This window comes from Syngnathus leptorhynchus, chromosome 2 (assembly GCF_054491065.1).
Source record: "Syngnathus leptorhynchus isolate UIUO chromosome 2, UIUO_Slep, whole genome shotgun sequence".
NCBI classification, from domain to species: domain Eukaryota; kingdom Metazoa; phylum Chordata; class Actinopteri; order Syngnathiformes; family Syngnathidae; genus Syngnathus; species Syngnathus leptorhynchus.
In genome coordinates, this window is record NC_141196.1 from 10,820,473 (window position 1) to 10,843,349 (window position 22,877).

Genomic DNA, 22,877 nt, shown 5'->3' on the forward strand with positions numbered 1-22,877 from the left:
GATGGAAACGATTGATCTGCTGCGGCAAGCCCTAACCGTAGCAGCTGAAAGAAGAAGATTAAAAAAGAACATAAAACGATGAACCATGAACTAGCTGTGCTGTGATAGGAGTCGCTAAAAAGACTCATGCTGGCTATCACACTGCTTTTTTTCCCTGATGTTTTGCTGACTTGCTGTCATGTTTGGAAGGTACCAACGTAGGATGTGTTGTTCAAGTCAACTTGCAAATTTGCCACATGATCAGGATTGCTCAACCTTAGACGAACGAGGTCAGCGCGCCACCAGTTCATTTCCAATCGAGCGCACTGCCGCTGACTCCGTAGCGGATTCACACGGGAACGCCGGTGTCATTTTCCACGTGGCTGACTAGCTTGGCGGGATTAGCCTCGGTCCCATCCCTATGACGTCCCTCCGCTGGACCGGAGTCCTGCAGTGGCCACATTTCCTGCCAGGTGAGCGAAGGCTGATGGATGGGGTGACTTGCTACCACCGGCCTACGCTGCCTATAGTTGGCCCACACCTGCATCAGGGTCTCCTTGAAGGGACGGGTGGTCAGGGTGTAAAGGATGGGGTTAAGGGCACTGTTGATGGGCAGGATGAAAATGACCACCCATGAGGTAATCGTGCCTACAGGGGCAAAAGAAAGGAGGTGGCACAAAAAGCTAATTAAGGATTATAAATATGGACTTACCTATCGCCCCATGTGGTCATTATGCTGTTTGCTTTGGAGGATACCTTTAATTAGGCACTTCACTCAAAAGCAATTTAGCCACATAATGAATCCACCACATCCCAATAGGGGTTCTCATTAAGAAGCATGCCAGGTAATAAATCAGCACTCCAGCTTACACCCCTAACCCATGCAAACACACTGAAAGTGGTTCTTGAAAAGGAACTGAGGCCCTTTAGGACACTCAAGGCACACATCTGCCAAACAGCACTTGCGCTAATCCTTAAAACGCATTACCCAAACACCACACAAAACACTTATCCTTAAAAAATAAATAAAAAAGAACTTACATGGACCCTTACAACACTAACTGTAACCATTAAAACCTCAAATTATCATTAAACCCAAACAATATCTTCTAAGGCCATTCAAGCAATCCTTAAAAATCCTCATCTCACCTAACATGAATGCTGAACACTGCAACCTTTAGAAAAAAAAACAAAAAAAAACCCCACCTATGTAGTACCCTTTAATTCCTAAAACTGCGGTATACTATACCGGGAATCTCCACCTGCAGCAAGGACAGTATCTTGAGGACGAAAATGGGGATCCAGCAAAGCGAGTCTGTCATGACGATGGAGAAGAAGCGTTTGGCGATGGTCACCTCCTTCTTGATGTGGTTACTGTATTTGGTGGTCTGCGTACCCGTGCGCTGGATGTTGTAGAACATGCTGGCGTATGACAGGACGATGATCAGGAATGCTACAAGGTTCAAACCTGTAGGGAGCAGTGCAGACAAGAGACACCCCATAAAATCACCAATGATCGCAGTCAAATCTTATTTGATGAGCCGGAATTGTGACAGGAACAAGAGGACAGATAAAGGATTGATCAAAGCCAGAACACAAAGCTCTTGAAATTCCAACTTCTAAAACCTTAACCTTTAACCAACCACTAATACTTAACCCTAATAGGGAAACTCCTTTAAGCACAGGTGTCAAACTCAAGGCCCTGGGGCCAGATACGGCCTGCCACATATACAAAATTTGCAAATTGTCTTCACTTTATTTATTTATTTTTTTATATTTGAACTGTTTTTACTAGTCTCTGATTTGAAAACTAGTTATTCATCGGTTTGTTTTGAAGCTTATACTGAATATAATATGAGGCGTAACACATTTATTTGGGTTGACAGTCAGAATGGCCCTCTATGACAAGAATGCGGCCCGTGACTAAAATGAGTTTGACACCCCTGTGTCTTTAAAAGCCTGCCTGACCCCTAACTAATCGTAACCCAAACTCTGAAATCCTTCGACATTAAAACAAAGTTAAAACACAAAGAGCACTATTCCCTTAAACCCATAACTCTTCAAATCTCGACCCGCTCTACTGTTATAAATGAACCTCAACATCAATCCTTGAACTCCAACTCCTACCTCTAAGCACACTCACCCAGGAAGATGACGATGGAGTAAACATGCGCCCAGAGCGTCTCGGGCTGCTCCGAGTGCAGTGGGAAGCACACACCGTTGGTACCATAGAAGTTCCGGAAAAGCCCCTTGAAGGCCAGGGGCAGGAATGCCATCATGAAGCCGAACACCCATATGCCCAGGAGCACCGTCACGGTACGGCGCCAACCTGGCGTCAGGTAACGGAAGGGGTACACGATGCAGATGTACTTCTCCAGAGTCAGGTAAGTGAGCAGCAGGACCGACACCTCGGTGGACAGCATGGCCAGGGAGCCGATCACCTGGCACTGTCCGCTGTCCATCCAGGCCTGGGCGTGTCGGTTGTATTCGCCGCGGAACTTCAGGTCGTACGCCCCGATCATGAACAGGTAGACGCCCATCAACCCATCTGCGCCTGACAAGGGAATGTGGGATGAGTATTCACCAGTAATCTCTAGCACGTAGAAGTCATTCGTTCGATTTATTGGATTCGAATGGCACGTTGTTGAAACCTGTGAAGAACGTCTTGCCATTGTCAGCCAACTGATGGCTTCTCGCTGGCAACACACATCAAACCCCCATATGGCGTATAATGTAGTAACAAGAAATGTCAAGGAAATAGGGGAAGCTATTAAAATGGTCTAAACCGGATGTGCTAATGCTGGCCCTTTTTTTCCTTCAAAGACAGAGTGAAAAAGAATAAGCTGGGAAATGTAATGATGGAGATAAGATAAAACTGAGTATGTCAAAGGTACGGCATGAAATGATATGGAGGAGGGGAAAGGGCTAAGATAAACAACGAAATGCATTTAGTGGAAATTGGTGTGATAAAAACTGGGAAACACCAAGAGAGAAGAAACCAGACATGCACACAATGCAGCACGTTACACAAACGTTTCTCACGACCACCACGGCACCTTCCACCACAGGTGGAGTTAGGATTTCTTTCCTAGTGTGTGTGTGTGTGTGTGTGTGTGTGTGTGTGTGTGTGTGTGTGTGTGTGTGTGTGTGTGCGTGTGCGTGTGCAGTGGTGGTGCGTAAGGGTTAATTAGGGTCGAGTATATCTTATAGGACCCACAAGACCCACAAAATCAAAACTAGGGGGTTAATTAGGGTTGATCATATCAAAACCAAAACTATTTTACAAATGCAAAAAGTCCTAAGTTTGTCGTTGAAACATATTTAATATACAGTCAGTCTGTTGACAGTGATGTATGTAAATGTTGAGGGGAAAGAAATCAGAAAATACCCACAAAGTCAATTATCTAGCCAAGTATATTCCAGTGCCATCCACATGCTGCTTCACCTCCGAAGCAGGTCTGACCCTTTTATAGTTGTCTCAAAAGCTAATATCTAAAACAATTGTAGCCCCCATAGTGAGTTTTATATAGAAGCATGAACAATTGTCTAGCATGTTATTGTACAAGATGATGCAAAATATTTCGATGCGACAAAGAACTCAATTTTCTCTGGGAAATGCAACGAAATCGTTTCCAGAAGTCATCTTTCTGTATTTATTTGAAATAAATAACCACTGTGACTTATGCCGTTGTGCAACTGCTTCTGCAATTTAAGCACAGAAAAATGTATATACAATTTAAATCACAAGAATGCTGTGATTTTTGCAAACCACCTTCATGATTGAAATTGTCATTCTGTACAAATGCTACTGTGATTATGATTTCTATCCAGATGAGTTTGGCTTGCGACTGAAAAACAAAAACGCTGAGACTGACAAGGAAATTGAATGGTTGACAATGACATAAATGAGCTGTCAAATAAACCAGTGTAAATCCCACACAGGCTTGATCTCTTTCTCTGGGCACAAATGGCTAAGCGTGATGATAATCTGCATTATCGGAGGCTGAACAAATAACAGTTCAGAGGGTTATTCTGTGCTATAATCACACAAATCTAGCATTCTGCTAAAAATGTACAGCTGTGGGCGTGACAGTGAAAAACGTTTATTTTTGACTTTTTTTGGGGGGAGGGCAATTCCATCCATCCATTTTCTGAACCGCTTCATCCTCACGAGGCGGTAATTTGCCGAACTGATGTCTTTGTGATAAAACATCATTAAAGACCTCTTTGAAAAACCAATTGCTCAATATATATTCCCTTAGCCCAAAATAAAAGGTTAGCTTTAACCTGGGAGGAATTTTCCAAAAATGTATGTCTGCTGTTCTAATTGAACTCTTTCCTTCCACTCCCCATAAGATCAGATCTGGATCAAATGTCTTGTAGGTGATGAATAATCTGCCCAGAAGTGATTCCTTTTGTAACATATATAGAAATGAATATCTTTAATTACGTAATATCCTTGTATAACACAGCCTTATCATAATCCATAATTGACATGGCAACTCACAGCAGAGGGAGATGATGCACATGGCGTGTAGCTTGTTCTCGGAGCGAATGTACGAGCGCATGCAGATGACAAAGATGTTGCCGAAGCAAGTGGTGGCCGAGACCACCCAGACAAAGACCCTCAGCACGATGTTGGCCAGCAGGTCTTCGAAGGACGAGATGCCGTCCGTGTTGGGCTTGCAGCTGCGCACGTGAGGCGCATAGCCGCAGTACTGGAACTTTTTGAAGTAGCTGCCAAGCACATGCGGGCACACACGTGTTCTAGTTAATTACGCAAAACATAAATAAACAACAATAATAAATAAAAAATAATTAGGCAGCCTTTTGTCGCAGTATATTCATTTCCTGTGGTGAGATTTTGAGTGATGTACTGGAAAGATTGAGTATTTGCGTTTCAATTATTTTTCCTAATTTTAAACATCACAAAAGTCATCCATGGAGCTGTAGCTCAATTACTTAATTAATAACATGTCTGGGAAACATTCTCGCTCAAATACCATTCAGTAAAAAATGTCACGCTCACAGGCCACTTTGGATTTGTTGAGGAGATAAAAAAATAAAATAAAAAAATACTAACAAATATATCTAAAACATTGTGGATAGGAGCGCTCAAGGACCTGAAGTGGTGACCCCCTCGATTACATTGTCTTCCTACTCTCCCGATTGGTGGAAATTTTGTACAGATGAGCAAGTGAGAACGGCTTCAAACTCACATGTGGGTCAAGTATTTAAGAGGCTCGAACATTCGTCGTTGGATGTTGGCAATTTCGATACCCTCGATGCTTCTGGAGAAAAGAAAAACACACGGAGACATGATTTAGAGACAAACAGACGCAAGCATCAATGTATTGAACGTATTCCTGATTAGTTTAAAGTTTGCCACGTTGACAAAATAGCAATTTTATTTTAAAAATAAAGACATTTCTAAGTGACTGTAGTGTTTATATATATATATATATATATATTATATACTATAAATGTGTGTGTGTGTGTGTGTGTGTGTGTGTGTGTGTGTGTGTGCGTGCGTGCGTGCGTGCGTGCGTGCGTGCGTGCGTGCGTGCGTGTGTGTGCGTGCGTGCGTGTGTTAGACAAAGCACAACGCTCATACTTACAAGGACTTTAGTTTAAGTAGCTTGTCAAAGTGGTCCACCTGCAGCTCTTTGATGGGATTGTACGAAATGTTTCTGTAAAATAAAACAAGGTCTCCAGATCTAGCTAGTGGTGCTACTATCTGTGACATTTAATACAGAGTAGCAAACTAATGCAGTTGGGTATGGAAACATGCCCACCGAGGTTGAGAGACTTGAAAGGCATTTAAAATGTCACATTTCTAAGTTAAACAGGCCTTGGGTTGAATTATAATTAAGAGACCTTCAGATGGCTATGACTTTTTTTTGTGCGTATACTCATGATTGACATTACTACCAAATTTCAAGTTGCTAAGAAATTGTCTTTGACAGAGAGAATGTATTAGATAACCCAATACACACAGATAAAACTCACAGTTGAAGCAAATCCCCAAGAGGGAAAAAGAGATTAAGTGGGATCTTCATCAGTCTGTTGCTCGACAGATCCCTGTGTATAAAAAAAAAGAAACCCATGTAACATCAAATAAATAATAAAACATTAAGAATATGTTTAATGACGACTAAAAGTCAAACTCTTACAACTCTCCAAGCTTTTGGAGAACCGAAAAGGCTTGCTCATGTATGTAGCTGATCCTGTTGCGCTGGAGAACCCTTAACAATAAAAACCATAAGGAGGATTTGTCATAATAAATAAAATAAAAACATTAACAGATAATAGAAGGAAAAATACTTCCAATATAACAAATATGTATAATAAAAAGTGATGTAAATATGTACTTTAATTAATTAATAAAAAAATATGTGCAATCGACTGAGTGTGAACTTTCCACTTGTAAGCAAATCAAGTCAAATGTATTTGTATATGTAAATCCTATAATAACTACTAAAGCGTCTCAAGGCGCTTCAAAGGCCCACACATCATTAATTTTGAAATATGCCCTAACGATAAACCTCAACATTACGTACAAGACTGTCAGCATACTGCAGGAGTAGAAGGACACATTCTCCAAGGTCTCGATCAAGTTTCCCTCCAAATCCCTAAAAAAAAAAATAGGATGCACATATGACTAAATACTGCATATAGTATGTAGTATTCTCTCTCTCTCTCTCTCTCTCTCTCTCTCTCTCTCTCTCTCTCTCTCTCTCTCTCTCTCTCTCTCTCTCTCTCTCTCTCTGGGTTAGTACATTGATTTTATTAAGGAATTTAACTGATGATAATTGGCCACAACTGTCTCCGATTCATCTTTTATTTCGTACACATTCAGCTTATTGCATTTTCTGATATTGTGGCGGCTTAGCAAAAAAAGTCAATTTCCCACCCAACTTGTGGCAGACAGTGTGATGATGACTTTTTGTACTTACAGCCAGTTGAGCCTGGCCATCTCGCAACAAATGTCATCTAGCTTTGTCAGAGTGTTGTTCAGCAAAGCCCTGTCAATCAAAGTGAGGACACACATATTTCAACTTGTCATACTTAATGATGCTTTCCAGGGTCAGTACAAAAGAAAGGAACTCACAGCAAGACCAGTGAGTTGAGCCCTGAAAAAGCGTTGGACGAGATGTGATGTATGTTATTGTTCTCCAAGATCCTACAACACATAATTTGTCTGTCTGATTGTATCGTTGAGTGTTTAGAAAGTAGTGGAAGGGAATGAGTGCTATTCAACATTCAGCGGACATACAACCACTCCAGTTTATGCAGGTCCCTGAATACACCGGGCATCAGCATGGAAATGCGGTTGTAGTTCAGATATCTACAAAAAAAATACATCAAGAAATAACATAAGATTATATTTGAAATGTAATCCTCAAGCATTCTTTAAGAAATCTCTGGCCTCTACTATACCATAGAAGCATGAACACTCCCTGCTTTTATTTTTATTTGTCATAATTTATTCTGTGGGAGAAAAGCCCTGCTGTTAATCTTTGAAATAAATGTGAAAAACACAATTAAAGGTGATTGTTTTTTCCTATTAACTCAAAGGTAGTGTTGTGGCACGCAACGTATTGTAAATTAAATAAAAACTAGCCCTGGAGCCGACTGCTTTTTTTTTTTTAAATTCTCATCAGGATAGACACACATTTGTAACAAGTTTCGTCAGTATTGAGGCACCTCAAAAAGGGTTTGCTTGTGAAAAGAATGAGAAATTCCTGAAATCAAGGCCAAAATGGCTGCTTCAACCAAAAATGACCAACTTTCTGTTCAAGTTCAGGCATGGGTCTTTGAGATATGTGCACTCAAAATGTCGAGACTCAGAGGTAATATTCGAAAACTAAATGTTCATGTTTTTTCTGAAAGTTTATGCTCACAAAAATGCAAACAATCAAACAAGACATGCTTGAAAAACTTGGGGATGTTTTTTTTTCTCTCTCTCTGAGAGGACATCATCAAAATACGAGTTCTGGAATTCACCGTAAAAAGTTACTTTCAAGCAGAATTGCAAACTTTCTGTTCACTTTCAGACAGACACCTCATGACTTTTTTTGTGCATCTCTTCATAAATGACATGCCAAGTCAATTCCGTTTCCATCAGTGAAACTGTCTTGGGTGGATTTTTATCTCAACTCTTCAGTCTTTAACAATGTCCCCGGAATTGTTTTTTCATGCGATACGATGAAACTTACAGCCTGGTGAGATTGTACAGTCCTCTGAAAGCAGTTGGGCTGACCTCTTCAATCTCGTTGTGTTGCAGATATCTTAAGAAACACACACACACAAACCAAAATACAAGATGTACGAGCAACCGCTCACATGAACAGTGTATCTGGAAATTATTTTTTTTACGTTACAGCCTCATTCCACAACGGAATCAATTCATTCTTTTCAAAGTCTCGTAAAGGATTATCACATATGAGGAGGAAAATTTGGTCTTTGGCCAGGTAGAAACCAGCACACATCAACAATGACTCTAAGCACACAGACAAGACAAGCAAGGATTGGCTTTGGGACAACTCCGTGATTATCTTTGAGTGGCCTAGCCAGAGCCCAGATGACAATCCAATTGAATCAGCTCTTTGGAGAGAACTGAAAATGGCTGCAGGCGGCAATTTCTGCCAGAATTACAGTCAGGGTCATTGAGCAAAGGCTGTACTTGTCGTTTAATAATTGTCATTATGGGGTGTTGCATGGAAGAATTTTCAGGAAAAATCAATCTATCACATTTTGGGATGTAACATAGAATGTGAAAAATTAAAGAAACATTGTCTGTGAATATTTAATGCTATTAGTTTCCTATCACCCAATTGGCAAATCCAGATGGTCTCGCAGTTTAGGGCTGAAATGGACCTGCTTGGAACAATTTTTGTGCAATGGAAAACTCACAGTTTCTGCAGGTTCTGGTAAATGAAGAAAGCGTTTGCTTTCAGCTTCTGCAGATAGTTCCTCTGCAAGGACCTGATAACACGAGACATGCGCACATCACTGTACGCACAAGACCGTGGCAGCTCACATGTCGCAAATCTATACCGAAAGGGGATTTGATCAAAAGCAAAGCAGGATATTTGATGGGTGGGTACACAACATGTCAAGTTCGATTTTAGAAGGCACGTGTGGTCTTCAAAGCAATTAACAGCGAGCCCTCCTTACTCACATCATGGTGACGTTCACAGCCACCACCGGCACGTCTCGGAGCTGCGCGTCGTCACAGTCCAGCTCCAGATCCCGACACTGGCACAGGTCGGGAATGAGGCCAAGCACTGGTGGGAGGGAGAATTGGGGTCAGAGCAATCACATGTGTGATAAAGGAGGAACCAGGGTTGTTAGCACTTATGGAGTCTTCAATGCATTTCAACGCAAACAAATATAAAACTGTGTATTTTGAATTTAACAAAGCGAGGCGAAAAAAAAAGAAAAGAACTCACGGCACATGTTGGACTTTGTTCTGTCACTGTGGCTCGGCATTCCAAAGTACTTGTCAAAGAGATGCGGCCATCCGTTGTTATCTCCTGAGGAAGGATGAGACCCATTCCATCATTTTTAATTTTCAAAAAACGTCAAATGCTTTTTGGTGTCAAGTTCTCCAACAACTGCAAACAGGTATTTGATGTTAACTAAATTTACACAAAATCTTTAAACTGTTAAGAGGTTGTTTTTTTTTTAAATGTAAAACTCATGTTAGGGTCTGTGAAGACTAATTTATCTTCTACGTTTACAAGCCCAGTTCAATAGAAGAGTCTTTTATGTTGACAAATACATGTGTAAGCATTACGAAAGATTCTAAATGCTCTTTGATGCAGAACATGTCTGAATACAAAATGATCTTCTACCATATTGTATAGAGGGTAACTGTAGTTCAAGGTGAGCATCAATAGAAATCACTGTCTGCTGTTATTTCTTCTTTTGTCTTCTTCTTGGCTTTTTGATCGAGTGTGTCACCCATCACGCTATTCACATTCATCAGGTGCCTGTCCTTCATTTCCTATCTGCCAACAATTAATCACAGCCCAGAGCAAGGCTTTTCAATTTGATTTGTGCTTTTGCCACAGGGACTCAATGAATGACGAGAGATCCAATAATGTGTTGGATTTCTTTTTTTTCTCGATTGAAATTGGCTTCAATCTTTGCAAACATATACAGTCCTTTATTTTCTTTTTGAGGGGGGGGAGGTGCTGTGCCTAATATCCCCTCTCAGGTGAACCCTGTTGAACCCCTTGGAACAATCCTTCAAAAACCTTATCGAGCCAAGGAAAAAAAAAAAAAATTTGAAAGATGTCACCATCCAAAAAGTCACAAATTGTATATGTAGGAACATTACGACGGTTTCATTTCAATTTGCTCCCAAACTCAGACTTACTCCATTTGAAATGTGAATCATTCTTCAAAAGCATTTGTGGTACTTTTTGATTGCTTTACTCTTTTGTGGTTCATACAATAGCCTACGCTTTGACAAGAAAGGCATTTTTTCCCAAAGAATGAATCTCCTTGAAGCGAGCCGTGGAAAAATGTGGAAAAACGCACAATGAGCGCAATATTTCAAGATATTTGCTCGCCACCGGGAATTTTGCATGTTTGATACAGCAATGGCATTGCTTGTATCGTTAACTCACAGAGATCTTCTGGTATTTTTTTTCTCTCCATGATGCAAGGCATGCATAATCATTGCATCTAAAGATAATCTGAATGCGGTGAAGACAATGGCTTTGCCTCGCTGAAATTTCTTCCCTGGAGATGTAAAGGTTTTATCTTCTTATTTATCGCTGCGGTGATCTCAAAGCCCATGTAAATTGAATCTTGTATCCCAACATTCACATGCATACTAATTTATTTGTACTTTGTATGGATGCAGATTACAAAGATGTGAAAGGCATGGAAATGTACTGAATAACGGAATTCTTTTTGATGTGAACAAAAACATGTATATGTATGTCAGGTTCATTGGATGATTTTAAATGGTTTTTGAAATACTCAAATACACTGCGTTTGCTTTCTTGCAAATGTACGGGACTGGGCTAAATCATTCCATTGGCAAAAACAAAAGTAGAGTGTCACTCTTGTGTTATTTTTAAAAACAATACAGTTGGTGAAGTGAGAGGTAAACAAGCAATCTAATATTTGACCTTGAACTCATGTAAACAATTAATTAAGTGCAACTGGGTTTTTTTAAATTATGCTTTTACTTTTTAATTATTTCAAGCACTCAGAAATTAGGTTGGATTAATTACTTAATGCAAATGTGTAAAGGAACGTGTTCAGGTCAAATGTATTTCATTGCATTCCTAAGCATTTCAAACATGAATTAACATTCCGTAACACCCGTTTCGTGAAGCTTAGGTATTAACACTCTTGTTGATGGGGTGTTATGAACAACTAAATCATTTTATTCTGACAAACAAGTGATTCAGTGAAATAATAATTTTAGACCTGGTGCCTCCACTTAGCAGGAACATAATAATTAAAATAACCTTTAACCCGCCTAAGAATAATGGAAAAACACCAAACAAATAATAATCAAGCGTGAAGTTCAAACAAAAAACGGATCTGAATTTGTCAGTGCTGAATAGGGTGAAAAATTATTCATATTGAAGTGAATGTCATACAATGCTTTTGTCAAATGGCTCCAAATTTCGGTCCTTCGGTACTGTCTTTCATATACATTCAAGGTTCATTTGCCTCGATTTTAGACTAACCTCACGTAGAATACATTTGAGAGTATATCGTATATCGTTACAAATTCAGTTGGGCTAAATTTTCAACAGAAGAAAAATCAGCCCTAATGGTGAACTTTTAACATGTGCGGGTTCGCTGTAAAAGCACCAAAAGATGGAGTAGCCTGCAAGTAATAAAAAAAAAATCCCAGAGCCCGCTTTGCCCCATTGTTCTGCTTTCCGATCACAAGCGCTTTAAGTTGTTCAAAGTTAAAAAGAACTTTGCCGATCTGTATTCCCTCTTGCTGCCTTTAATGTCTTTCGGCGGCCCGATGGCCAAGGCGCACATCTTCATTTCCATATTGATGGACAAGTGCTGCAAAAACAAGTGCTTGCCTTTACTGAAAGTGTGATAAAAAGGTACCGACCGCTATGCGGCCGCATCTGCAGGGAGAACAAAGAAGCATGTTTTTTGTTGTCATTTTTTTCTTCTTGATTATAATCTGAATATATTGCTAGGCTTTAATTTCGGTTGTTGCCCTTATCAGAAACGGCATCTTCAATCAACCTATGTTTTTTTTTTCTTCAAACATTAATGACAAGACTCTATCGTCCCGGTTCTGTCAAAGACTTCACTTCACTGATTCGCTTCACACTGAGACCTGATTAATCCTCTAACTGAGATGGATCAGACCACCATGGAATACTCAATCCAGATCTGTCGTCGGAAGGACACATAAAACAAAAAAAAAGGTTATTACCTCTGACAGACAGATTTGTTTGGCATGGACGGCTGCCTCTTTTTAAAGTCGTCATCATTTTTAATATTCATAATGACGTCAGACGTCTTGAAAGTTTAAGCATTGAGAACTTTTGGATGGTTTCTTTTCTGCATCTGATTGATGAGCTAATTTTTCTCCAAATTTCCACTTTTTAGATGTTCACTTTCTCATCAAATTCTAAAGATATAAAAGCACAAAGAGGCTGACGCACCAAACCAATAACTGGAAACAAAGAGGGCAGGTGGATTATCTGCAGTAGCGCTGGCATGAAAACACGATTTCTATTTTGCACAAAAACTCATTCCACTTGATAACAGCCTCCCCAAACACACACGCACACACGCACACACGCACACACACGTACAACCACTGCGATCCATTTCTCAGAAAAACACGTGAAAGCGAGTGAAAATGAGTGCAGATAAAACATTCACGGCTTCCTCGCCGAGCACCTGCCCCTCTCACTGAAATGTGATCATTCCTCGGGCTGTGGATAATCAGATGAATCTTCATCGTAGATTCACTTTCGACCGATGCCATCTTTTTCAAAAATTATGAAAAGAGCTGCCCGACGCCTCGGGGGGCCATGCGCCCATATCAATTACCATGTGGGTTTAGCAGGTCAAGACGGTGGAATCACAGTAGGGATGTTCCAGATGGCAAAAGTAGCTTTCAACTCAGCCTTACCATGAACTCGACTTACATGACATACTTACATACATTACATGAAATTTGAAAACTCCAAGGAACAAAAAAAAAAAAAAAAAAAAAAAAGGATTGATGTTAGGAAAGTGTATTTTCCTGGCCGTAAAGTTTGAGTCTCAACGAAACCAGAGCATACAGTATCTCTGTAAACAAATTAATAAGACATGAGAGCCTTTGATTTGTCTTTGATGCTTTTGAAAACATTTTGGTTCCATTGAAGGGTTAACGTGTCTTTGATATTACCTAATACTTCAAAGAAAGTCAAAGAACATTACTGTCTTTTTTTTTTCAAAAAACCCATTGAAACGTACATGCTCTTGTAAGCATCAAAGACACTTCAGTCAAGGATCAATTGCCTCAACTAATCCTTGTATATATCAAAGACCATTTCTTTCAGTCTTCAATGAATATAACATCTTGTAAATATCTAAAAAAAAAAAAACATTTACAGTCTTTTCCTGTGCAGCTACTCAAATATAAATGTTTAAGAACTTCAAAGATTTTTCAATCTTGGACAAACCTAGTGTAGTTTCTGTGAAGATCAAAGACATTTCAAATATTCAATTGCCCTATCACGTATGCTTTTTAAACGTCAAAGACCAGATAGTCTCCAATGACATTTGGCCAACATCAAAGATAAAAGTCCTTAGTGAATGTAGCATACAGTACATATCTTCTAAAGATGAAAAACATTCTTTTTTTTTTTTTTTTTTTTTTTTTTTTTTATCAAATGAGCCCAGGGTGGCTCGGTGGCGCAATGGGTATCACGTCCGCCTCACAGTTAGGTGCGGGTTCGATTCCACCTCCGGCCTTCCCCGTGTGGAGTTTGCATGTTCTCCCCGTGTCCGCGTGGGTTTTCTCCGGGTACTCCGGTTTCTGTGTGCCCTGCGATTGGCTGGCAACCGGTTCAGGGTGTCCCCCGCCTGCTGCCCGATGACGGCTTGGATAGGCTCCAGCACACAAAGCGGTTCAGAAAATGGATGGATGGATGGATGGAGTTCTAGTAACTACATTCACTGTACATGCATGTTTATCTAACCATCAAGGGCAAGCCCCCAATCAGATGCGAATCGACCGAATCCACAACCCCCTGCAAGTATCGTTGGACCTCAATGACATGAAAATATGAATAACCGTAAAGCCTCATCGACCTCATTGCGCCATTGCTGCTTTTCTCTGGGAACATTAGCACAGCAATTCCAAAGACCAGATTCAAGTGAGCAGCAGGTGTCCGCACACATTACGGGATTAATTTGAGTGGGCTTGGTTAGACCCCCTGAGCGTCTTTGGATGGGGGAGACTCACCACGGCGTGATCTTTTGTCGCAGCATGTTAGGTCAAAATCAAAATGCGCCCTAAAATAAAACCCCGGCTGTCTTTTGTGTGAGTCACTGTGGCGATATACAGGTGAGATACAAATAAGTGACAGTAGGTACGCCACTTCAAATAGCCTATGAAGAATGCTACTGAAGACTTTGAAGGCATAGAAAGTCATCAGCTGTTTATTTGTTCGTTCATTTGTTGATTTAACTTGCTTATCCTCTCCTAACAGAGCCATTTTTTTTTCTTTGAGAAGACAAAGGTGGAGGCAAAACTGTTGTTTTTCTTCAATGTACTGTATTGATTTTCTTTTTTCAAACTTACTGGAGACAAAAATCAAGGCAGTAAGAACAACAAAACGTCCCTTCAGGAATCCGTAATTGCGGAATTTACAGCAGACTTCAAAGCCCCCCATGGAAATCAGAGCAGTCCATGGAAAGTACGGTGAATATTTGGGTTTTCACTTACTGAAGTCCATGGAAAGTACGGTGAATATTTGGGTTTTCACTTAGTGAAGACCAAGGATGGATGGATTCTTAAATGAGTTGATTTTTAGAATACATTTCCCTGTATGAAAATGGAACTTAAAGCAAGCAATGCCCCAAACAAGCGGTTCATAAATACATTTTGATGACTTCAGGTGTGAAAATGTCAAACCAAAATGTCACGTCAAGCTATACTGTGTGTGTGTGTGTGTGTGTGTGTGTGTGTGTGTGTGTGTGTGTGTGTGTGTGTGTGTATGTGTGTGTGTGTGTAAGAAATCACAGAAATAAATGTAATTAATGGATGCTGGATGTTTGGACTCGACCAATACAGTGAAAACTCTACTTCCGACCTTAATTTGTTCCGTAATCTGGTTCATCGGTAGAACGGTTTGTAGGTTGAAGCAATTTTTAGAATGAAGGTCAAATATAAAATTAATGTTTAAGAGCTTTACCTTGAAAGATGTGACAAATTGCTATAGAAGTAAACAGCAAATCATATACAGTTTGCTTAATTCCTACATTCGATACAACCTCTTCTAACTATGCTCGACGTTATTTGCAGTAGCTTTCTTAGGAGTGACTATAACACTACGGAGGAACTATAGAAGAACTTTCCAATATGCTAACTCGCACACAGGAACACTGGAGCTGGCCGAATGAAGGGTCGAGACACGCACACGTCACAACGTCACCTGACGCTCTGACAATCGCTCACTGGTTTGGATATCGAATTTATTTTGTAAGTAGAGGTAAAAAAAAAATCTCCAGGCTCCCGTTCGTATCTCTAAATGTTCATAAGTATAGCCATTCATACGTAGAAGTTTCTGTACTCACATTAGTATCGATTCTATGGATTCTTGGATCTATCCGTGCAGCTCTAGGTTACATAGATTGCGAGATCAAACGTGGCTTTGCACATGACACCACCTTGCAAAAATTAATCATCATCACTACTTAAAGGTCAGTGAGGAAAAAAAAAAAAAGCTCCACATTCATCACATTTGGGAGGTATAATTGGCCTTTCATGCCGTAGGCGGGGAAATTCAACAAGCGTAATTAATTCACTGGTATGATCAAACCTTCATTTAACTGCACTGACATTGTTTTAACTAAGGGGAAGAATAATTAGCCTTCGGTGCCTTTTCGGGAATGGCTTGTTGGTGCTTTTTGGTGGATCCATGCATGACTGACAGGCCAACCAAATTTCACATCGATAAGTAAAGGTTTAGGGGAGGAAATTTCAACATTGAAGGAATTTATTGAATTTAATGAATTTGCTGAATTTAGAGTACAAATTAAGCCTAAAAATAACAGACGCCTTTTGTTACTCTGGGCAAGGCTTTCAGAAGATTTATGGAAATCTATTCATCATTTCACATTTGTTCATTCAAACTGGGTTTGTATGCTGAATTCTCAAAATAATGAAGTTACTCCATTAAGAGTTCATAAGAGTTGCATTCAGAGAAAGACTAAAATGGCTGCTCGAAAATAAAATGGTGAACTTCTTGTGTCTTTCCGGGCATGTTACTGTTTTTTAATGCTTGATGTCATCTTGCATATTCCCACCTGTTTCTTTTTGAGCATGTCTTTTTAAGACTATTTTTGTGGGTCTACTCATAATAAACATTCCCACCAAATTCCATGGCGCTAAGTCACCAGGATATCGTTTGTTGTTGACAAGTCAATGCTGCCTTTAGTCTAAATAATAATCTACGTTATTACTTGATAGACATTGATGCGAAACCTCCAGAGAGACAGCTGAGTATCATTTGTTCCAATTATTTTTTTGCCACTGCTACAAACTAAACACACCTCCATATGAGCATCTGGCGAAACCTGAAGATAATACAGGTTTACCCCCTTATAGAGACAATCGATCGCGTTTTGTGTTCTTGTTACCAAGCAGCGGAAGATAATGTGCTCCTGTGACATCCTGTGCAGGAAAGCCGAGTTAGTTTTGTGTCATGGGCAAGAGAGGGTAAAGACTGAGAGGACAAATGTCAACGTATACGTGTAGGGTCAATATCAGTCATTATACAAAACAAAGGATGTGTCCCACTCCTGTGGTGAATTCCAGAATAAGAACCAGGAGCCAGTCGTGTCTGAAGGATAACCCTGACAGTCAACCTGGGCCCTAATGCTAGGTATACTCCAGAGTTTCCATTTTGTTCCATCTGACCATCAGTCTCCTCTAATATATGTTTTCTTTACTCTACGAGCTCTCCTTCAACCCAACAATGTACCTATCTATGCCAACTAACCTAGTTAGTGTACCAACCTGCCTCTTAACTAAATTATATACCAAGCAACCTGCCTAGCTATTACACCCACGCTCCTACTTCAGGTATAATTACCTACCTGGCAACCCATAGGCACAGTGTTCCGCTTATTGATTGACAAGAAGGAAAACTAATGTGAGCGAAGGAGAGATCAAAAGCTTTGGCTGAGGTAATTACGGTTAAATCCGAGCACACGGATGAAAAGTGATGACACATACACTGTATGTGGGAAAAGAAGTAGTTGGGTGGCGGGTTAACTGGCTCACCGCAGTTCTCCTCGTCCGCTTGGTTCCCACAGTCATCGGCACCGTTGCAGTGCAGCACTTGGGGCAGACACGTGGTCAGGTTGCCGCACGGGAAGAAGCCAAGTGGGCACGAGGGCGACACTTCTTCCGTCACGTTAGCAGCTGGAAAGTAAGCAGCGATGAAGGATAGGTTACTAATTGGTAGGCATTGTATGTAAGCAGGGGTTTGTCACCCGATTGCAAAGTATCAATACAACACACATCAATAATATTGAAGGAAATATTCTCTATTGGAGTAAAATGGCTTAAACAATCAGAGTGAGACTGATTGTTGTGGCTGTAGTCATGCAGAACTGCAATTGATTTGATTCCCTCGCTGTCAGAAACAATCAGTTCAATAACAATATTCCACATTCACATTCCACTTCTCCTAGGAAGCAATGCACATAGATGAGAAGACAGGTTGAAGATTGGTAGTAGGTAGGTCAGGAGCCAGATAGTTAGCTAGGATGAGGTAGGGAGATTGGTGTTTCCTTAAAGACTAAAAAAGCAACTTTTATTTTTTCCCTAGAGCAGGGGTGTCAAACTCTTTTGTCGCGGGCCACATTGTCGTCATCGTTTCCTTCGGAGGGCCATCATGATTGTCAACCCAAATAAATGTATGAACGCCTCAGATGATATCCAGAATAAGCTACAAAACAAACTGACAAATAACTCGTTATCAAATCAGACAAGTAAAAACTGTTCAAATATTTTAAAAAAATGATTTTTAAAAGTGAAGACAATTTCATATTGACACATGAAATTGATGCACAATTTGTCTTCGCGGGGCACATCAAATGATGTGGCGGGCCGTATCTGGCCCCGGGGCCTTGAATTTGACACCTGTGCCCTAGAGGGTTCCAAGATGCAAAAAGGTATAAAAATCAGAGTAGTGTGAAACTGCACATCCAATTTGTGTGCTTTAAAAAGCCCCTACCCCAAGAGCTTAATGTAGGAAAGAAAAAAAAAATCCTTCTAGAAACGTTGGCAGAATGGCGAAGCAGGCCAGTAGTAAAAATATCTGCATGCACTCCCTTCCTTTCTAGGATGTGCTCACTCTTCAAACCGTCTCAACAAAAGTGGCGAAGGTCCCCCCCACGCCAGCCATAGTGGATACAATTCACACGCTTTCAGGCCGCTTTGTATTGAACGTCGATTTTTTTTTGCCCTTTGAGCGGAAAGTCTTACTTTTATAAGTGTGTATTGATTGTTGTGTGTATCCATCTGTAAAGTTTATTAACTCTAAAGGCCATCTTGTAGCACTCTGAATGGTCAAATAAGTTAAAAAAATTACATGACTCATTATGCTGTATGTCCTGTTGACTCGAGGGGGAAAATATAGATTTAAAATGTTCCATGAGGAAAAAGAAGAAGAAAGAATTCCTTTTGCTGGTTTAATATAGTTGGGGGAAAAATGATCAATATTTTGTTTATTTTCAGTTAAAGGTTGTTGACCAGTATACGAATTCTGGGAAGACTGAAATAAAACAAACAGTATTTTTTTTTTTCATCTCCATTTAAGCTAACTAACAAAATCACCAAGTCCACAAAACAACTCATGACCTGTCATTTCTTGATCTGAATTTTCCAGGTTTGAAATTGCAAATAAAAAAATCTTTACAGCTTGCATTGAACTTGCTGTTTTTTTTTTCTACACCCTGTACAAGTTTTAAAGTGAAAATATTCCCTAAAATTTTACAAAAAAAAAACACCTTTTTTTCTACATTACACCCAATGACAAACTCATTCACAGAAAAAATAAACATGTCACTACAATTAGTATTTTCACCACCGTCTTCTGTATTTTATGAGTCATATGTCCAGATTAGTTGAAAATTACATTGAAAATGCTTTTTCCCACTCTATAGACGCAGCAATTTCTATGGTCAACTAAAGGTCTCGCCACCAATATTTGCTCAGCTTTTCACAAGCCTGTTTCTGTACATTACTGCTGCTAAGAGTCCAAGCAATGTCTGAAACTTCAAAGATTGGCCTTTTCAACATCCAACGACCTCATCAGCAATCTTATCATCTATCTTCATCCCCCCCGCGCTTTCTTTGTGGCATTAAGCAGCCATAAGAGCATCAAATTGTGCACTCAAAAGCTCGGGGATGAGCAAGGATGAAATTGTTACGGCATCCCGCTGCTTGTGGCGTATCGGCGGCATTGCGACGTCAAAGAGTGACATTCTCTGCGGGATGCATCTCCGCTCTTTTTTCTGGCTGTATTGATGAAAGCGTCGTAATAAGTTGTAGAATTTGCAAACGTTTGAGGGTGTGTAAAAAAACAAAACAAAAAAAACAAAACCTAACCCACAACTGAAGGCAAGTAAACTTTTATCAGTTTTCATTGGTTTCCTTGACGTAGAAGCGAAATGCTAACTGGTGGCACTAATGCAACATGATGCTGCTTTGTTATCCACTTATAATAGACAGATAGATAATAGGAGAAGGAAGAAGATATTTCAGTGTTTGTGGGTACTGTATGTGTTTACATTTTTTTTTTTTTTAGTACAATACAGTTCAGTCTAATTCTCTTGTGAAAAAACATTAAATAAAAAAAAACAGCTGTTGGTTTTGGCAGGCTTCTGGAATGAGATAAATGAGATTGATTCATACTATCTCCTAAGGCAGCGCTGCAATTTTTTTGAAATGACACCTCTCAATTCACGTCAACATAGCTCCTTGATACCCAAATGGCACCCAATGGCTCCAAAGTACTACTTTTGTCACAATGGAGCTCCTCAATTCACTTCAACATAATTCCTTGGCTCCAGCATTCCACAAGATGGTGGTTTGCTTTGGCACAACTTTGGTCTGAAGGGAGCTCCTCAATTAACTTCAACATTGGCTTGTGGCACCTAGATTCCCACATTAGGGTGGCAAAGCACTGCTTTTATCAAAATGAAAGACATCAACTCTCGTCGACATGGTACTTTGACAGCAAGATGCTACCTTAAATGAAGCGCCCCGATTGACTTAAACATAGTTCCTTAGCACCGAGATGCCACGAGATCGAGTCAAAACACTACTTTTATTGTAGTAGCATCAGCACAAATGTATGTATTAGGGTTGTGGATTCAGTTGCAGTTTTTAAATCACAGCATTTCCAAAATGATTAAAATGAGTGTAGTTTTATAATTGAAACCTATAGAGCATATTTTGTGGTGCCGCCTCATTGTTTAATTAGTGGGTAAGTGAATTGGTAGTTAATGTGAGAGTGGCCTTAAAATAACAGTGCTGCACATTCAAAATCAATCGAACAGCAGGATTTATCGGAGGTATACACTATTTAGTCGAACTCAATGCGGTGCCTCGAAGTAATTGCGATGCAGGTGGTCATCACTCATTACAGTGCAAAATCAATAGTCCTTAAAAGACTTAGCAAGGCCTAAATGTCTTTTCAAAAGCAGAGGTCTTGACAATTACGTGTTGTTACACCCTTCAAACAGCTGGGTTAAAAATTGGACCGACCGACCCAGAAAGGTGGATGATCAATTTGACCCAACTTTGGGTTGCATTGCAAAATAACATCTCCATCCGTTGGGTTGTTTTGTGCAAAACAAACCAAGAGGCTAATTTGCTGAAAATGTTTCACTCTTACGTAAAAAGCAACAGCTCAAAATGTTTCACTCTTACTTAAAATGCATCTGGGGTCTTGAGATAATGATACTAGGACGTAACCATAAAGTAACATGAGTGAGGTATCAATTAAAGCACAGGTGTCAAACTCAAGGCCCGGGGGCCAGATGTGTCCCGTCACATCATATTATGTGGCCCGCAAAGACAAATTTTGCATCGACTTTGTGTCATGACTAAAATTATAAATTGTCTTCACTTTTTCAAAACAGAAATATTACTAGCAATTTTTATTACCATTCATCTTTTAAAACAATTTGAACAGTTTTGACAAGTCTCTGATTTCAAAACTAGTTATTCATCAACTATGACTACAATGCGGCCCGGAAAAAAATGACTTTGACATTCCTCAATTAAAGGCATAAGAAAAGTTGAACTGACCGGACAAGACGCAAGCCACAATAAGGAGCACATAAACTTGCGCCACGCCAGACGAATATCCTGCGGGGAAAGAGATCATCTCCATCAGCAGGTTGTCTGTTACACCTCCCAAAAAAAAATGGAAAGAAAAAGTGGAAAGAGCAAGTCGGCGTGACTCGGACTGCCAGTGCAGCAACCTGCTGGTTGAGTGCAGCAACCGATGCGCGCACTCGAAAGAGTGAGCGCGAGCCGTGACGCACGAGAGCAAGTGCAAAACACCCTGAGTGGGTGGAGGCATATGGCTTTATTGGAGGAGGGGGCGTGCAAAAAGGCTCTCCCTGCCGCAGTTACATGAACTACTGCTCACTGTTAAAATATAAATACCTCTTCCTTTCCTTCAATCAGTAAATTAAAATAATAATAAAAAAAACAGACGCGCCCATAAGGATAGGATAAGGAAAATAAATGTGCAACATATTCAATTCATTTTGTAAATGGCTTCCTATGGCCTCATTCCGTGTTTCAAGGGAGGTTAGATTTTTACCCCAGACCGCGTAAAGAAAAATAAATGCCTCCCATAAAAACTGTAAATATTTAAGCATTTAAAGAGTGGACATTTGTAGCATCATTTTTCCACGTTGTAAACCAGCCTTGATAGCTTTGACGTCAGGTTTAAAAATAAAAAAAAATAAAAAATCAGTTCTACCTATAAACATCCCTCAAATACTAAATGCGTGACCCCTGTTCTCCAATAAGGAAAATAAGAACGGGTCACAACGTATGTTGGAATTGACTTGCTTGAATTGTGACAATCTGAGTATTAGGAGAAAAAGTATTCTAATGAGAAAACCATCTGTGAGTACTTGAAACAGTCTCTTGAAAATGTTTGGTATAAATATCGCTGAATGACACTGACAACTTTCCATTGAGAATGCACGTTGTCATAGCAATTTTCTGCCTTCAATGGGCTCTATGTAAAAGCAATCTATAAGACAATATCTTCTGTTACGGTTTTGATGTGGCAAATTTTGTGGAAACTCCCAAAAAATGTGATGAGAACAAAAAAAAAGTCTGTTGTCGGCCTGGGGGAACGTTTCATTCAAGTCGGGTGGGCCTTGCACCAGTGTTAGCTTTTCAATTAACTTTCAACACGCGCCCATGTTGGAACAAAGTCAACGCTTTGAGGGATATCTAAATCTGATCGCCTTTTTTGTTTAACCCCGGTTGGGGATAAGACGTCCCACGATTCCTTTAAAAGACGTTTCACAGTCTGTCACTGCAAATTGGGAGAGCCAACAGGATAGGTTTGACAGCAACCGACTGAAGTCAGTTATTTTCATAATCCATCTGCATGCCGTTAGAA

At 40.0% G+C, this 22,877-nt stretch overlaps 1 protein-coding gene across 1 annotated transcript; it reads right to left on the reverse strand.

Annotated features, from left to right (window-relative positions):
* Positions 1 to 199: 199 nt before the first annotated feature.
* Positions 200 to 21,628, reverse strand: rxfp1 (relaxin family peptide receptor 1). The gene is made up of 18 exons (XM_085905590.1): positions 21,536 to 21,628; positions 17,495 to 17,635; positions 9,435 to 9,518; positions 9,164 to 9,269; positions 8,896 to 8,967; positions 8,199 to 8,270; positions 7,256 to 7,327; positions 7,091 to 7,162; positions 6,936 to 7,004; positions 6,540 to 6,611; positions 6,153 to 6,224; positions 5,989 to 6,060; positions 5,598 to 5,669; positions 5,199 to 5,270; positions 4,487 to 4,716; positions 2,123 to 2,533; positions 1,229 to 1,447; positions 200 to 627 (listed from the first exon to the last, which is right to left on the reverse strand). Exons 1-18 carry the CDS (start codon positions 21,618 to 21,620, stop codon positions 329 to 331), a joined length of 2,292 nt encoding a protein of 763 aa, XP_085761716.1. The 5' UTR covers positions 21,621 to 21,628; the 3' UTR covers positions 200 to 328.
* Between the last annotated feature and the right edge of the window lie 1,249 nt (positions 21,629 to 22,877).

What these genes read in the sequence shown, in the direction of transcription:
- rxfp1 (XM_085905590.1), bottom strand. Translation starts at nt 21,620, where the DNA reads ATGGAGATGATCTCTTTCCCCGCAGGATATTCGTCTGGCGTGGCGCAA. An exon ending in TGTGGCTTGCGTCTTGTCCG is followed by an intron (nt 17,636 to 21,535) that starts GTCAGTTCAACT and finishes CTTACTTTCCAG; the next exon opens with CTGCTAACGTGACGGAAGAA. An exon ending in AGCGGACGAGGAGAACTGCG is followed by an intron (nt 9,519 to 17,494) that starts GTGAGCCAGTTA and finishes ATCCTTCCTCAG; the next exon opens with GAGATAACAACGGATGGCCG.